Here is a 12263-nt window from a genome sequence, read left to right as displayed (position 1 = left end):
GCCAGAGAGCAGAACCCAGGGGGCCAGGCCCTCCCTGCCCACCAGCAAGTAGGTTTCCAGAGTGGACTCTTCTCCAGCCAGAGAACTTGGTTAGTTTTGTTTAATTCTATTGGTGCACTGTTATTATAGAGCACAGGCACACAGCACTAGCTAGGTTATCCCCTGAATTCTGCCCCCTCTCACTTTCCCCATATACGTTATTGTACATTTATGAAATTATGTCAAGTTATTTGTTTTTCTTGGGGCTAGAACTCAGGGGCGCTCTACCTCCAAGCTATACCCTCAACCGCTTTTTTGTTTGTTTTTGAAGCGTGGCCTCTCTGGGTTGATGAGAGTCTTGCTAATTTGCTAAGGCTGTCCTCAAACCTACAGTCTTCCTGTCTCAGCCTCCCAAATGACTGGGATTATAGGTGTGTGCCACCACGACCAACTCAGTTTTGTTTGTGGAAAGAAAATCTATTTCATTAAAAAGAGACTTCTTAGCCGAGCGTGGTGGCACATGCTTGTAATCCCAGCATTGGGAGGCTGAGACAGGAGGTTCGCGGACAGCCTCAGCTACTTAGTGAGGCTCTTTGCAATTCAGTGAGACCTGGTTTCAAAATAAAGAATAAAAAATAGGGCACGGGCCATAGCTCGGAGGTCGAATGCCCCTGGGTTCCATCCCCAGACCCACAAAGAGAGAGAGAGAGAGAGAGAGAGAGAGAGAGAGAGAGATTTCTTTTTGTTATGGATAAAATACTTTTCATGCATGGTGGTGCCGGGCTGACCTGAGAATAGCGACAGTCTGTACTTGGTTATGATTATTCCTATTAGTATTGTGGTTGTTAACTACAATTTATAGAGCCCCTTCTGTGCTCCACTATTTCTAGGAAGCCCTGGGAACAGAGGGTACCGTACCCATTCTGCAGGTGAGCAAATCGAGAGCCACGGAAGCAGAGGACTGTGTTCAGGGTCACGGGGATGGCCCTGGGCAGAGTTAAGGCTGGACATCTGTCTGCCTAGACAGTGGAATTGTTAGAGAGGTGTGAGTCCCCACCGTAGGCTCGGCACCAGGCCAGCTCCTGGCGTCTAGGAGTGAGCCCAGTGAACTGTGGCACTTGACTCCTGGAGTTTCTCAGAAGGGTCAAGAGAAGAATGCCAGATGGATTAAATCAAGTCGAGTGGTGATTAAAATTGCTTTTCAACAGAAGGTATCACATGCCTTATTTTTAATGATCCTATTTTCCATTAATCTTAAAAATGCTAGCAGAGGTAATTGGTGTTTAATTAAAACCTTCAGTGTATTTCACTAAAGGACATTTTAAACCAGGGGAAAAATTTTTAAAAAAATAAACTGCCTTGTCATTTAAAAGTCTATCTTGGTGTCGACACCCCCAAATGGTCCCAAAAGAGGAACCATGTGCACGCTGTCTTGAGCACCACTGCCACCTGGTGCCAGGCACCAGAATTGCAGGCTTGGTGACTGCAGAAACGTTCTCTGGGGGGTGCAGATTTACACCCTCCGGGTCTGGTTGACTCTTTCTTTTCCTTTTCCTTTTTTATTTTCTTTTATATTCTTTATTTTTGTCTTTCTAGTGTGTGTGTGTGTGTGTGTGTGTGTGTGTGTGTGTGTGTGTGTGTGTGTGACTGAGGATTGAACTCAAGGGCAACTCTACCTCCAAGCTATACTTCAAGCCCTGTTTTATTGTTTTTAAACAGAGTCTCACTAAGTTGCTGAGAGCCTTGCTAAGTTGCTGAGGCTGGACATGAAACTGCAACCCCCCTGTCTCAGCCTCCCAAGCACGAGGGCTCCAGGCGTGCACCGCCGCGCCCAGCCTGACTCTCTGTCAGCAGGCTCCCCATCACTTATAAAGCAGTCACATCTGCTTCCCTATCCCCTGGCTTTCAGCTGTATGTCCTGAGCGTCCATTGTGTTCATGACCTTTAAATTGTTTTGTTATAATCAAATTAACATTTGCAGGCTCTGATAATAACGCGACATTAAACATAGATAAATACTTGGGAATTAACTCCAGAACCAGCGTGTGAAAATAGTTGTTCTTCTTTTAAATGCTCTACCTCAAACATCAGAAAGAGGATCCCTGCAACCTGGTCCCCAGCTTTCTCTCATTTGACCCATACTCAAACCTCGCGAACAACTCACCATTTCTGGAGTTTTCTAGGGTCTCCCTCCCCTACCTGCTGCCTCTGTCCTGGCCGTTTCTTCTGCCTGAAACATCTCTCCTCCACTCCACTATGTGAATTCATTCTTCATATGTCAAGTAAAGGTCAACAATCTGGTGTATTGGTGGAGAGGGGTTCCTTAGTGTAAATCCAGAAATAATAGCATGGCAGAGGAACTCTGGGACAACGGTAGATGGAAGATGTGTTGTCGGTGGTGGTGTGTTTTTGTTTTTGTTTATGTTTTTGGTGGTGGTGGTACTGGGGATTGAATCCAGGGGCATACTCTCTCTCAAACTCATATGTCTCTGGTCCTATTTTTGTTTTGAAGCAGGGTCTCACTAAGTTGCTGAGGGCCTCTTACTGAGTTTCTGAGGCTGGCCTCAAACCTGTGATCCTCCTGTCTCAATTTCCCAAGTAGTGGGATTAAAAGATGTGATTCTTTTTGTTCTTTTTGTTGTTGATGTTGTTGTTGTTTTATTTCTTCATTTGCTTGTTGCTGGGGATTGAACCCAGGGGCATTCTACCTTTGAGCAACACCTTCAGCCCTATTTTATTTTTATTTGGAAATAGAGTCTCACTGAGGAGCTGATAGTGCTAAGTTGCTGAGGCTGGCCTCGAACCTCCTTTTCATCTCTTTAATAGCTGTGCCCACTGCCAGCTTGCTTACTACCTCTGTACCTGCGTTTTCACCCATTCAGTTGTAAATAATCACACACCCTGACCCCAGCACTGCGTCAAGGCTGAAAGAACAGAACTATAAAGTATGTCCTCAGCACCGAGCTTCATCCTTAGTATAGGTGTGAGGGCGAGTGACCTGGTCCAGCAGTAAACACAGGGAAATACGCAGGGCCTTATTTGATGCCTGTCCAGTGTAACCAGCATAGCACTGTTAGTCCATGGTTTCCATTGCCTGTTTCCTCTTGCTTGCAGGAAAAGGTATTCTTATCTCCTAGAGTTAAAAATCATATAAATGGCCACCTTAGAACTTCCCAGTGCTATTACACTTCTCCGTTCACCCCTGTGTGTCTCATCTGGGTGGGAATCTTTCCTGCTCTAAGGTACAAAGAGCTGCATCTTAGGACGCAGGTGCTAAGCCACGATGCTACTCCCATAGGCAAACCTTGGTCTGCCGGCCACCTGAGCCAGCAGACGGGTCGGTCACCGAGGGGAGTTGGGGATATGTGGTCTCTGTGTCTTCCAGACAATCTTAAATGTCTGTTTCTCTGACCAGGTCGTAGATAGTGACAGACCCGAAGGGTCCAAGTTCCGGCTCACCGGAAGGGGAGTGGACCAAGAGCCAAAAGGGATTTTCAGAATCAATGAGAACACGGGCAGTGTCTCTGTGACCCGGAGCCTGGACAGAGAAGTGATGGCTACGTATCAAGTGAGTACAGCTCCCCCGCGGAGCCCCCGTGTGCACCGAGGTGGCTTCCCCCCTACCGTTTGACCTCATTATTTCTATTGTGCCTCATCAAACGTGGGACTGTGTGGCTTCAGGGCGTCTCTGTGGGAGCTGGAGTGGAACTGAATGCTGACAGGGTAACAGTGAGGGTCCTCATCCCATCAGAGGAGCCCCCAACCCAGGCTTGCTTCAGACTTTTCGTCAGGTGTGAGTCCTGGCCCTGAGAAGGGAAAGCCATCCTTTGCAGGCTGTCCCACAGGAGCTCTCTCAAGCAGAGGAAAAAGGTACAGATGGGTCCATGGGTAAATGATTCTCTCTGATCTCTGTGGAATTCCAGAGTGGATCCAGAAACTACCACCCATTTGGAGGTCTTCCAATGTCAGACAAAGACTCCGGGCCTCCGTTTGCCAGAACGGGCCTGAGCCTCCTCCTTAGGTAGCAATGACCCGGATCTACAGGGACAGAGCTCAATCCCCCTGACGTGGGAGACTGGGAGACACATTGGGACAGTCATGGCAGCTGTGGGGGCGGGTGGGTGTCTGTCTGCCTCAACTTCCTTTCCAGAAAAGTAAGAATAAGCCTGATATCTCTTAGGACCTCGTGAGTGTTAAAGGAGTCAGTACATGTTTATTATTTAGACTAGAGCCAGGGACTCAGGAAGCGCTGTGGGATCTTACAGCAGCGGTCCAAGAGATGAATGCTACTTGAGGTCAAGGAAGATAGAGTGGGGCCCCACGGGCTCTGCGTCATGGCCCTGCCTCCCAGCTCCAGCGGGCACTTTCTTCAAATAGCCTTGAGCTTATATCATAATCCCATAACGTTTTGATTGACTGTTGGATTCATTCATCACCCAACGCCCTCCAAGGTGGCTGGGGAGTACGTAGGAATGAGGGACCCCGGGTCTCTTGCAACAGAATCTTTCATTCTCTTGCCTGGGCTTTGGTTCCAGATAAACTGGTTTAAACATCTCACCGCTATGACATTACATGGGTGACAGCTGGGAAGTCATACCTCATGGGTCATGGTCCACCCCTGGCGTGGGGCCACCCCTCACACACCACAGCAGCTACTGGAACTGGATGGAAATGCAGCTTCTCATATGAGGACCAGGGTTACCATGGCAATGGCCACCCACCAGCCTCGTGCCAGGTCCCATCCTGCCTCCAGCTCTTCCCACCACCTTTACCCTTATTTCCTTGCGTTCTTGCTGAGGAAGGTCTCCCGACCACTCTGTGCTTTCTTCTCCTATCCCTCAATTTAAAGAGCACTCTCTTGGGGGATGCACTTTGGCTTGGGAGTGTTGCAATTCCGGCTCATTCCAAGCGCCCTTTCAGAAACAGCTCCCTGTCTCGGTACTGTGGTCAGCTTCACTGTGCTCATGGTGATCAAGCTGGCTGGTTAGCAGACCCGCTTCTTCAAAGCACAAGAAAGATCCCAGGTTCCCGGCTACCCACGTTTTAGCTTCTACTTTTGCAAGTTTAAAAATCAGAGCGTGCGTGGGTGTGTGTATTGACATTCTAATCTTCCGATACTGTTGTTGTTTGTTTGAATTTTCATTGCTACTCACAGGTAAGTATACGTCGCGGTGCTCGCATTTCCCAAATCTGGCAAGAAAACATTTTGCAGGGAGCCTGGGGTATTTGTGTGATGAGAAAGAAATAATCTGAGAGACATTTGTCCTTGGTTTCTGAACGTGCATTGTCACCAAGCTGTGTTGGTTGAAGCCATGTGGCAGATGTGATGCCCGGGTCTGGTCTTCGTGTATGCCCTCTTACTGAATCTACTGCTCTCAAGAGACTTAGGAAGGAGGAATGAACACCATTTTGCAGATAAGCAAACAACCATTGCACAGCTTTTTCAAGGGCACCTGGCTGGTGTGTATAGGATTTGGGATCCGTAGTTCTTCCTTCCCAGCTCCAGAGCTCCGTCTTTTCAATCACCAAGGAATATTTCCTGTTTCCATCCTCAAGTAGACTTTGATACCTATCAGCAAACTGCTCTAGCCCCTTTCCTAGGAACGCCACTAACTGGGGCTTCGAAGACAGGGCTCCGCCAAGCTGCATGAGCTATCAGTTATGGAAGGTCATCTCGCTCCCTGACCCACTGACACCTTATCACGCCCACCCCAGCCTCCGCCCACCAAAGGGCCTCCCATGCTTCTGACCCGAAGTGGCACCTGGCAAAATAATTTAGCTCTGGCAGTATTGGGAGCTGACATATTAATGCAAAGCTTCCTGAAATATTACTCATTATTATGCATTTTGCCAGCGTTTGAGTGATTTGTGAACTCTTCATTGGAATAAAGTACGGTAAATGATTCATGAATGACCAAGTTTATGAAATTCTATAAAAATATTAGCAGGTGGTAATGATTCCCTCACACTGTGAATATAATCTGTTGGCTGAAATTGTGTCAATATGGGAGAAGAGGAGGGGAATGAGAGACAGAGGCTGTCAGGCAGGTTGGGGGCAGATGGACGCTTCAGATGGTCTCCACAAGAGGAAATGCCCCAAAACAAGATGCCGGACAGACCACCACAGCAGGTAGGTGCCATCAGCAGGAGGCTGTCGCCCTGATCTGGTGTTTGCAGTGGGAGATACACAGATAACTGAGGATGCCAGTGTCGGGGGGAGGAAGAGAGGGGCATCTGGAAAGAGCAGCAGCTAACATTTATTGAGTGCCGATTTTGTGCCTGAGAACTCTCTAGATCTCTCACCTACAGGACTGATGATCGTGGCTTATCATCTTATCTTTGCTGATGAGTCAACTGAGGACCACAGGGGTTCCCAAGATGTATAATTAACGTTCGTATCAAATTTTCTTGAACATCTACAGTGCCCCAAGGCTCTGTGCTAAATGCCAAAGTAATGATCTCATTTAGCCTTTAGAAAGATGACTAGTCCACTGTTTTCAACTACACTGTGCTCAACTACAGAGCAGGCAACTAGAACACCAGTGTTCCTGGCCTCGGGACATGGGCAGGGCCTTGGTGTGTCCTTCTGAACATTTCCTCACATGTTCTACTTGACTGGCTCTCCTCGTAGCGTGGGTTGACTCTGTGGTTAAGGGTGTTGCCATAAAATCAGAATACTTCTGGCAGTCGGAAGGCATTTATCTTCCTATGGCTCCCTTTATTCCTGTGGTTGTGCCCCATTTCTAGCCATATGTAGCCCTATGACAATTTTGCAGAAATTTACGGTAAAATTGCTACTGTCGTGAGGGATAGGCATGTCATGAGGTCGGTCATCACAAGACATTTGGGAGGTGTCGACTTACCTAGAGTAGAAAGTCATTTAGTTGATAACTTGCTTTTACTCATATCCACAGTATGCTAGATCAGTACCCAAAGTTATTTAGTTGATAACTTGCTTATAAAAATAGCATGTTATGCAAGGATAAGAACCTAGTACCTTGATGAGATTGTACTTCCCAAGATTTATAACTGGGATACTTCTTAATGTTCAAATATAGAGACGGCCTACATAAGTCTTCATCCTCTAGTCCGATCAATCCTATGGCCATTTTATCAAGATTATTAATAAGCATCAACAAAATCAAGTCTAAATAATTTACAAATGGAGGGATTTATTAACCATACAGGCAGCCAATAGAAATTTCCTATAGGTCAAATATTCTGGCTTACACAACCAGAAAAGGTAGCACTACAGAAAATGCTCAGTCATATGAGGTACTAATCAAGGGTAAGGTTGATCCATCTTGATACTATTGACACTTTGGGCTGGGTAATTCTTTGTTATGGGGGAACGTCTTGTGCACAGTACTGTGGTGAGCAGTACCCCTGGCCTCCACCCAGTAGCTACCAGTGACGCTCCCACCCAATCTTTACAATAAAAAAAATACCTCCAGCTATTTCCAGTTATCCCAAAGTGGGGAAGGAACGTAATCCCCCCGTCTGAAAACCTACTCTCAAGGTGGTGTTTGCTGACACTGTGCGCAGCCACTTGGCACCAATGATGCTCAGAACCAGATATAACAGCCCTGCTTTGGCTGCTCAAAGGAGCCAGTCGTCTGCCTGTACCCACGCACACCCTTTGGACTCTGGTCTGTAGAACCCAGCTACTGTCTCCTGTCTCTGAAGGACACGGCCACATCACATGTTTTATGTCTGAAGAAACACCTAGATCATAGCTGTAAGAGATTCACAGTATTTCCCTTCCTGGACTTTCTAGTATGGGAAAGTCGGCCAGCAAGGGGCCAGTGGCTGCTGTCAACTGGAGCACCACATAGACCATTGGTACCATTTCGTTCCCAGGGGGAGCCCGTCTGTGACAGTCCACTCTTGAAGAACACGTTTTCAAACCTGTAATGTCGACTTCTCCTGACATTGGATCCTGCCCCTCAGTCTCACACAAGTGGCCTGGCAAAGAGCCCTGGATCAGAGCCAACAAAGGGCTTGGGTTAAAAGGCCAGGCTTTGGAGGCAGACCTACTGAGCTTAGAAGTTTGACTCCGCTACTGGATGAACTGTAGGAAATTACTACTATTTTTTAGGGGTGGGGGTGAAAAGTGAATATTGCCTTTTTATTAGATTTGTCCTAATACCTTGTCAGCTTTAGCAAGTTCTTTATGTCTCAGCCTCTGATTTTTTCTTCTTAGAACAAGAGCAAGTTCCCAGAGCCATCTCCTAATGGCCTGAGAGCTAGTAATGAACATGTTCAAGGGGAGGACTTGGACCAATCACTCTGCGCTTGGCACCGGGGGCCCTCCTGTTACATGATAGTTTGACAGCTTAATCTCCCCGCAGGTAGGGCAGAGGTGGAAGCAACCCTGTGCAGCCAGTGGACAGGTAGAAGGAGAAGAGGGTCATCTAACTGGGTGGCATTCAAAGCATGGCCGCCCACCAGCAACAACACCGAAAAACCTGATAGAAGTCCCAGCCCACACCTGCTGGAGCAGGAGCCCCATTATCTGGGGCCTGGCATGTCCTCCCCAGTGGTTCTGAGGTACCGTGCAAACCAGGGGTCTAAATATTGACATTGGTGTCAAATCAACACCCATGTAACCAATGTGACTCATGAATTCACCTCTCCATGAAGGTGACCTCTGACAATTTTGCAACTGTCCTGCAGGGTTCGTACAGCCTGCCCTAAGTGTTCTTGCTTCCCTATGCTATGGCTCGATGTTGTCAAACCGTCTGTGCCCAACCCAGGCTTTCCAGAGTTGCCATGACTGGTCCTGGGAGCCAGACAGATGCGTCCAGGTTCCTCCACCCCATCGTCTAGCCTGGGAGGACTGTTGAAGGCCACATGGCTTAGTGTTTGACAGTTTCTCAGAAACCATTCTTGGCCAGAGATGTTGATGCCCTGGGTGGGGAAGCTATGGCTGAGGTGATTTATGTTAAGAAGACTCCAGCCTGGGGCCAGCAGAGCCAGTGTTTCTGACTTTCAGATCTGTGGTTCTTTGTGACACACGAAAAATACCTGGAGAACTTTTGAATGCCACCCTGCCCCTGGTTCTGCCCAGCCTTCACTGCATTCAAACCCATTAAATCAGAGCTTATTGGCGCATGAGCCAGCATCAGTATGCATATAAAGCTTTCCAGGCATTTCCAGTGGGAGCCAAGTTTGAGAACCACCGAGCTAATATTTCTCATCCACACCCTAGTTCACTCCTAATGGACAATAACATCTATGAATAGGAGTATGGTACTATCGGTTGAGACTACGTAGGAGTTTCTAACACAACAGTAAAAAAAAAAAAAAAAAAAAAAAAAAAAAAAAAAAAAAACTTATTTTCTCTCAATCACCTGCTTGACTCTGAGCAAATATCTAGAGCTAACTACTTTCTAAGGTCTCTTAAGGGTGGGAAAAAAAAGGAATGCAGAGAGACAGGATTTGATAAATAAGTGGGTGTCTTCCGACTGCGTTGGAGAAAAAATTAATTCGGGATTTAGGCAGCGCCTCCCCACCTGGCGCCTCAGAGCATCTCCGCCGGCCCCTCTCCAGTGCCGCCTTTCACAGTTCCAAGCACTTTACTTTGCGATCCGGCCTTATCTGCTGGGCGCAGCTGGTAAAACTGAGGCATGGAGCGGTCCAACGGCGCCGCCACGCAGCCGCGTACCTGGATTAGACTGGGGAGGCCCTCCTCGCTGATTATTTATTTGGTCCACTAAGCAAAGCTGGCTCCTCACCCAGGGCTCTGAAACGCATTTCTCTCAACTTCATTAACGCAGACTCCTCCAAAGAGGTTCAGCCTGACTCATAGCAGGCGTGACAGCCCCATGCCCTCAACTCCCTCCCCGACCCCGAGCCTCGCATCTCAGGCACCCGGCCAGGGGCAGGACGGGAACACCTGCGGTGACGGCAGGCTTGCCTTCCTGCCTCAGCTGTCTCAACTAAGCAACTCCACTCTGTCACAACCGCGCCATCAAAGGGCTTGCTGGCATTTTCTTTCTGGAGGTGGAAACACCATAGGTGGAAGAAACTTTAGGACTCTGTGGTCTAACCCGCTAAATTTACAAATGAGAAGCTGGGTGTTGTGGCATGTATATGTCATCCCAGTACTTGGGAGGCTGAGACAGGAGGATCCCAGGTTTGAGGACAGCCTCAGCAACTTTGTGAGACCCTGTTTCAAAATGAAAATAAAAAAGGCTGAAGGTGAATCTTGGAAGTAAAAATGGCCCTAGGTTCAATCCCCAGAAGAAGAGAAAAGAAAGAAAAGGAAAGAGAGAAAAGAAAAGAAGGAAGGAAAGAAAGAAAGGCAGACAGACAGGCACAGAAAAGTAAATGAAAGAATTGGCTGACTATTCTGATTCCAGCTTTCAAAATAAGCCCCTGATATTTCATTACCCTGGATAAGAAGCATGATGGCCACCACCCTGGGACCAGATGCTCCACCTGTAGTGGGGGCGTCCATCTCCCACCGTCCTCTCTCCACTCAACTGCCTTCATCAATACACATCAAGACATTTTGTTTTTAATTTGGTAGGACGAGCGGAGGAGGGAAGGAGGAATTTGTTAGGCTGTGGATTGGGAAGAGGACAAATGAGAAGATAGAGATGGGTCGTTTTCCTCTTATCTCTTGAAGTGGGTTTGAGATCCTTGAGTTACAGAGCAGCTAATAATTAAGGTTATTGATGAGATACTTTGTAAGACTGAATTACACTGGTTTAAAAAGGCTGGGTAGGAATCTGAGCTTATGCACTGTAGCTGGAGGACCAGGTTCAAAGGTTGTTACAGTTAGAAGTTAGAATGAGAGCCTCCCCCGCAACGCCCTTTCCCTGGCCAGAGGCACCTGCAGTTCAGAGGCATGGGAAGAGCTAGGCATTGTGGGAGAATCTCCAAGGTGATGCTCCCTTTAGTGGTCCAGAAGAAAGACAGAAAAACAGTAGCTGGTAGTTGTTACAGGGCATGGAAGCTACCACTGACGAGAAGCCCCTGTGAAGCCAACTTGGGCCTCCAGGAAATGCCTGGGGGCGTGTGTCTGTGATGGGGACCAAGTTGCCCTTGAGTAGGTTGCAAACCTTGGGACCAGGGCCGATACCAAGGTGACACAGACCGTCCTCCTGTGTTCCCATCTCACCTGCCCCAATTCCAGCCAGCCCGCTGTTTAATGATGAACTGTAGCTTAAGCTCAAGTGCCCCGGGGCTGGCATGGCGAGAAGCTGTGGGAGCATGCTCATGCCGGCGGAGCCCTCCGTCCTGGTGAGGAGGTGAGAAAGTGGGCATTGGGGTGAGGCACTGGGGCTCAGGATGAGAAGCAGCCTGCACGCCAGGGTGGCACGCCCGGAAGCCCCGTGGGCAGGATTCAGATCAACAGAGAATCAGTCCTGGAGTAGGCCTTCCAGGCACGCCTGACTATCCCAGCCCCCCATCGCGAGGTGCCGGGGAGCAAGCTTCAAACTACCCCCAAATCCTGCTGCTTGGAACTCTCAGGACGCAGACCCAGTGAGTATTCAGCACTGGGGTCATAGGTGCCGAGGATGGGCACGGAGTGGTGCGGGAAGCCCCTTGGCCCAAGAAGGCATTGCCAGAGGTGACGTCACATCAGGGGGAGACTGGTGGAAAGGTCTCTGAGGGCCAGGATGGTGTTCTTACCTCTCGGGTTTCCTCTCCAGAGGGTCTCAGCCAGAGTCCACTCTGTCCCTTTAGGGGGACATCCATTGAGCCGCGTCTGCAGGTGTGTCTGGTGGTCCAGCCAGGGGTGGCTGCTAGGAGCATCACATGGGTCTACCTGTTCAGGAAGGCCCCACTGCTCCTCGGGGCCCAGTGTGGAACTGCAGCTTAGAGGGTCAAGAGCAGGTCGCAGTCTGTTTACTCAGATGCTTAGGTGGTTCAAGGAGACAGAAAATCTGTGTTTGTCTCTGGGGCACCACAAGGGACTCTACCTCTATCCTTGTAAAATTCACAGTCCTGCTTTGTGACAAACACGGAGCTTTCCTGAAACAGGGGGCAGAGGGACAGGAAAGACTTCTGGAAGATAGGAGGTCAAAGCAAGTGCTGAAGAAAAGGGTTGGGGGTAAGCAGGTGACAGAGAAGAGGACAGAGGGGGCAGAGGGAGTCATGGTGACCCCCTCTGCCCCCAGAGAAGCACAGGCACCTGTGGACAGGGAGGGACCCTGGGAGCAAGAGAGGGAGGAGGGGCAGGGAGGGAGTTGGGCAGTGCTCCACCCGGAGGAAGCTTCCCAGTGGTTGCCTTGGTGATAGGAACAGACACCAGAGGGCTACAGGCTCAAGAC

General features: G+C 48.8%; 1 protein-coding gene across 1 annotated transcript in view; it reads left to right on the top strand.

Annotated features, from left to right (window-relative positions):
- CDH13 (cadherin 13) overlaps positions 1 to 12263 on the top strand; it is a gene marked incomplete at its 5' end in the record, with an annotated part of 996866 nt that overhangs the window by 547456 nt on the left and 437147 nt on the right. Inside the window, one exon of the mRNA XM_080702595.1 lies at positions 3395 to 3547. Within this exon, the coding sequence (XP_080558721.1) occupies positions 3395 to 3547 (153 nt within the window). The remainder of the gene's footprint in view (positions 1 to 3394; positions 3548 to 12263) is intronic.

Source organism: Muscardinus avellanarius, assembly GCF_963383645.1.
Source record: "Muscardinus avellanarius genome assembly, chromosome: 10".
In the NCBI taxonomy this organism is placed as follows: domain Eukaryota; kingdom Metazoa; phylum Chordata; class Mammalia; order Rodentia; family Gliridae; genus Muscardinus; species Muscardinus avellanarius.
Note: the sequence above shows the minus strand (reverse complement) of the source record. Positions and strands in the feature narration are given on the sequence as shown.